General features: G+C 36.3%; 1 protein-coding gene across 1 annotated transcript in view; it reads left to right on the plus strand.

Annotated features, from left to right (window-relative positions):
- The first annotated feature begins 831 nt into the window (after nt 1-831).
- Nucleotides 832-5,221, plus strand: part of LOC109535279 (cleavage stimulation factor subunit 2 tau variant) — a 7,922-nt gene continuing 3,532 nt past the window's right edge. Inside the window, exons 1-7 of the mRNA XM_048660948.1 lie at nt 832-1,035; nt 1,091-1,169; nt 3,182-3,497; nt 3,557-3,664; nt 3,725-3,917; nt 4,121-4,253; nt 4,642-4,730. Coding sequence (XP_048516905.1) covers nt 984-1,035; nt 1,091-1,169; nt 3,182-3,497; nt 3,557-3,664; nt 3,725-3,917; nt 4,121-4,253; nt 4,642-4,730 — 970 coding nt within the window. The 5' untranslated portion in view covers nt 832-983. The remainder of the gene's footprint in view (nt 1,036-1,090; nt 1,170-3,181; nt 3,498-3,556; nt 3,665-3,724; nt 3,918-4,120; nt 4,254-4,641; nt 4,731-5,221) is intronic.

The following is a 5,221-nucleotide window of genomic DNA, read 5'->3' on the forward strand; positions in this document are numbered from 1 at the left end:
TGATCCACATTGACAGGATTTCAGGTCGTTGAAACGGAAAACTAAAATAATTTCACCTAATGAGTCAAAAAGTTTAAGTTTAGATGCGGCTAGTTTGAAAAATGGTGTCAAAACTTATCCATTAAATTGAATATTACTATTCTTATTATGCACATTATTGCATTGATATGCCACACATCCCATAACCATGTGTGCAAATTTAAAAACAGTGCTTTTTAAACAAAAATAAACAAAATATATGACGCGGTATAAAACTCAGCATATAAGCACATGTGATGAACACGACGCGGAATACCTACCTCTGCCCGTCTCTGTCATACAAATCCTCGCTACGGCCCCTAGCATTAGCTGTTTATGGGCGATGCCATTCCAGTTAGTATATAGTTCAATGTATATACTGCATAGACAAAGACAACTGCCACAGAACCTCTGTGCATAGATCACAGAGGTTGACACAGAACATACCCCCTAGACAGGGGGGATATTTTGTGGAGGTTGATCACACTCTGTAATCCTTAGACAAGGAAAGAGAGTCTTTCCTTGTCTAAGCTGTAATCTGTAACTCTGTGATCTGTCGATAAAAAAAAAAGTCAGATTCTCTCTACACTGTAGAGATCGGTTGGCAATGTAGCCAAACCTTCGAATAAACTAGACCCTTTTTAACCAGCCATCAAGCTTATTGTGTTAAAAAAATGCTAAGCATGTTGTCCAGAAAAAAATCGCTTTATAGTACACTAGCAAAAACTATTTCATAATTTGCTAAAATGCTAAAGAAGATCATGTCATTTTCAAGTTTAGCTGCAATTATGCAAACAAAAACGTCAATTTTTCACCTGACGGGCACAATCTGGCAAAACTAGACAATCCTAAGCTAACCTCAACTATCAAGGATCATCAACAAACATAATTTGCTGGTATCAATTAGCCAACTAGTTTTTACATTTGTTTACCAATAATAAACGCAATTGTTAATAAACGCCAAAATGGACAATCTAGAAGCCAATATAATGGACAAGTCTATGAGATCTGTGTTCGGTAATTATAATTTCCATATTTTTCTGCTTGCATTGTCTATGAATTATTATTGCAGTGGGAAACATTCCTTATGAAGCCACAGAAGAGAAACTGAAAGATATATTTGGCGAAGTCGGTCAAGTGTTGTCATTTAAGTAAGTAACTAAAAAAATACATAGATTGTAATGGTTTAATGTGTCCAAATGGAGGTGAATAGATAAATGATTCTGTGCTTGCTTCTGGAACATGGGCCCCAATCTGCTGGACCTAGAAGAGGAAGGTAAAAGCTGAACCTGTGCTATCGGCTGCCGGTGTTCCTAAAAGAAATTCACTTCAATAACTTGTTATCTTCTCCCAATTCGCACATACTAGAATTAATTGTCCGTATGGACTGGAATTGGTCGATGAAGTAGAGATTTTAATTATAGAAAACAGATCTATTTGTGGTCAAGAGAATACAAGGTGTCTCGTCGGCACATGATCAAACGCCTGCGACATTCTTCAACTTTTATTAAGGAAAAATGTCCGGCTTCTCTGCTATTGATGGTCAAATTTCTCCAGAAAGTATTTTTTTTAAATATCGTGGGAGTATGATACGATGGATCTTAATCTTAAAGTGGCTGCGAATTTGTTCTTATGTAAGACTCATATTTTGATGAAGCATCCGAGTTTATTTACTATGGGCAAGTGATAATTCCTTCAGTGTCTTGGTGCAAAAACTACTCGAACTTTTTATTTGGTAGCTGGAATTAGCTAATTTTTTTGCGTTGTTGCACTAATCCTTTTAGATGATTTTTAGGCGCTTTGTTAAATTTTGTAAAGTTCGTAGTTTTTTCACAAATAAATAATTTCTGTTTCCTTAAAGAAATATTATTATAAGCGATTCGATCATATGTGCGACTCTCGCAAAATCTTGCAAAAGACTTGTTCTTGCACGTAGTCTTAGTCTTGGTCTTGCTAACTAAGTTACGCAAATTTCGCTCATCACAAAATACAATACTTCACTTGTGCTTACAAGCATTGTTTTCTAAACATTGTACAATACAATGAGTTTCAATTTACCTACGCTTCTTCTATGCTTATATCTGGTAATAAGGGACATATATTTTTTTGTACAATATGTACAAGATAAAAAGGGCAATTTTTTTTTCTGATTTTAACGATTTACATTGTAGTTACGTTTTGATCATCTTTTTAATAAATCGTCGAAAAGGATACGGGGTTCTTCAGTTGCATAACTTAGTATCGTTCCGTAGTCAAATTCTGATTGTAAAAGAATGAGCCTATTATCCTTGTTTCCAAAATTCCAGCCCACATATTAAATCTGAATCTATGTTGGTGTTTTAACTCTTTGTATAACTAAGAATTTTGTATGCTACAAAAATGTACATTTCTGCGGTTGAATACTATTTGGCAAGGAAAATGTTCGTCCGCTTGACATTTTCTAGTACATATGTATACAATTCGCAGAATATTCAATGTGCTCTTGATTTTGGAATATTCAAATTTTGTTCAATTTTTTGAACTTTTTTTGCTGAATTTGTTTATTAAATATTTAACAAAATAGCAGTAGATAGATAGTATAAACGTATTTAATCTTTCATGTATATGTTACCATAGATGTTCATTTTGTCGGAATTTTTGATACACCTTATTATCTAAAATCTTAAACAAGAGCCGATATTATTCAATTGCCTTTCCTGCAAGCCAATAATATTATTGTCCAGCAGACATCAGTAAAAATTAGTTTTATTTGATAATGACAACAGGATTACTTTATATTTAAACTTCCCTCTATTTTTTTTTAGATAAAGCGTGTTCGTCTTCACTCCTATGTGTGGGGTAAAGGCCATTTTTTATAGTCTTCAAATTCCTAGAAAAAAATACAATTCATAAAATCCTCACTCTGTGTTCTAAGGCTAATTTATCGAGTAAAAATGTATACTGCTAACGGTACTAGGAACTTGACTGGGAGGAATATATATCGTTGGGCACTTCTTTACGCGTTGCATCAAATATTTTTGACGAAAATATTGACCATTAACGGTCTGGCCGATTTGGCCCCCACAGTCCGACTTCACCCCAAATGACCGGTACATCAGTAATAATATTTATAATCTGTCCATAAACGCAGTTAATTATTATTTCACCCATTTAATAATTCCAGGTTAGTTTTTGATCGCGAGACTGGAAAACCTAAAGGATATGGGTTTTGTGAATATCGAGATCAAGAAACCGCCTTGAGTGCAATGAGAAATTTGAACGGATACGAAATTGGTGGTAGAAGCTTGAGAGTGGACAACGCCTGTACCGAAAAGTCGAGAATGGAAATGCAAAATTTACTGAATCAACCACCTGTGGAGAATCCGTACGGAGAGCCCGTTCAAGCAGAAAAAGCACCGGAAGCTATAAGTAAGGCAGTCGCTTCTTTACCTCCGGAGCAAATGTTTGAATTAATGAAGCAAATGAAGAATACTATTCAGGTACTATTGAAGTTGTTTGCTGTTACTTATTTTACAAATTTATTACATTTTCAATCCAGAACAATCCAACTGAAGCTCGTCAAATGCTGCTGCAAAATCCTCAGCTTGCGTATGCTTTACTCCAAGCCCAAGTTGTTATGAAGATTATTGATCCACATACGGCTGCTGTAAGTGCAACGCAATAAGCCATAATCTTCTGATGTTATTACAGTGTCGATGTCTTTTAGTCATTATTGCACCCCATAAATCAAGTGCCAGCTACGCTGATGCCTGGAGACAAAAATGTTCCAGTTCAAGTACCAATCAATCGAGAATTTCAAGCTGCTCCAGCTCCTGTCGCTCCACCTCGGCAAGAGTTTCAGCCTGTTCCCGCTCCTATTTTACCTCCAATGACCAATCATAGTGCTCCAGTTTTTACAGGTAGGCTCTTTCTGCAGATCCAGCAAATTTTTAGCTCAGCTGGTGAGGACTAAAAAGTCCAAGATCTGTTCTCCGAAGTACTCACATTTGTTATATTGTTCATAATATTATATTATACATAAATTACTTTGTCAGGGCCTGTTGATTGGTTGAAGCCTCAGAAATTTATAACACTTCTAAATTAGGAATTAATATCCTCACAGGTCAAGATGTTGATTTAAGAACCATGGATCCTAGATCAGCCGTGGATGCACGGCTGAGTAGAATGGCTGATCAGGATATGAGACAATTGCCGCCTGCTTCGCTGCCTAATCCTCTGCCGCCAGTAGGCGAAAAGTAAGTATATTTTAAAATGTATGTCATGGCACTAATGGAACATATTAAAGCAGCATTTTAGCGGCAAAACCAACAGAAATTACTCATAGGTAACACAATTGCGACCGTAATACCGTGCTTATTATTTTGCTCTCCTTAATCAAATTCACATACAGAAAGGAGTAATCTATTTTTTTAAATGATCTATTTTAATAATTTGAAAGACTTAGGTATTTCCTGTTCAATTATTTTAGCACGTTTTATTTGACAATAACCATTTTATTAAACTTTCCACCAGAAAAATTTATTTATTGGTTCAAAAAGTTGCCACAATTGAACAATAGCAGAAATTAAGAATAATTATTTTTTTACTTTGATTTAATTGAAATTTTACTTTGCACGGTTTTAGCTTTCCTAGGGACTCAAGAGACATTCGCAGTACTCCGAGCTTTCCTAACGATCCGAGACAAGGAAGGGTGGATCCACGTCAAAAACCTTGTAAGTATCCACCGTGTGTAGTTATTCTTTCTATAAAATTCTGCCTGATCTCAAACCGAAAATGCGCCAAGTAATATATGTTGTTAATATTGTACCGTGGATGGCCGAGTATCAAACTCTTTCTTCTGCTTCCAACTTTTATTCCACTCGGTACAACTTTAACTACGGAACAGGAACAAACTAACTTCAAAGTTACCGTCAACTTCACTAACAATAACAATAACACAAGGAAAACACGCGTTTCCGACTCGCGGGTTTAACCTTCTTCTGCACTCGGTCGCTCCTGTCACTTCACTCCCCCCATGGTTCTCGTCGTCGCTTATATAGTTTCCTCCAGGTAACCCAGAAGGTTCTCGAAATCTCCAGTCCAGGTGCGAAATTTCCCGCTTGTCAGAGTCATATTTGACAGTAAATGGGGCCCAAATGGGGCTCCCATTTACTGAAATACCATGAATTTCGATCCCCCATTCCAAACGTGAGTACCCCAGGCC

This window comes from Dendroctonus ponderosae, unplaced genomic scaffold (genome assembly GCF_020466585.1).
Source record: "Dendroctonus ponderosae isolate FM_Combo_2020 unplaced genomic scaffold, Dpon_F_20191213v2 Dpon_F_20191213_1, whole genome shotgun sequence".
NCBI classification, from domain to species: Eukaryota; Metazoa; Arthropoda; class Insecta; order Coleoptera; family Curculionidae; genus Dendroctonus; species Dendroctonus ponderosae.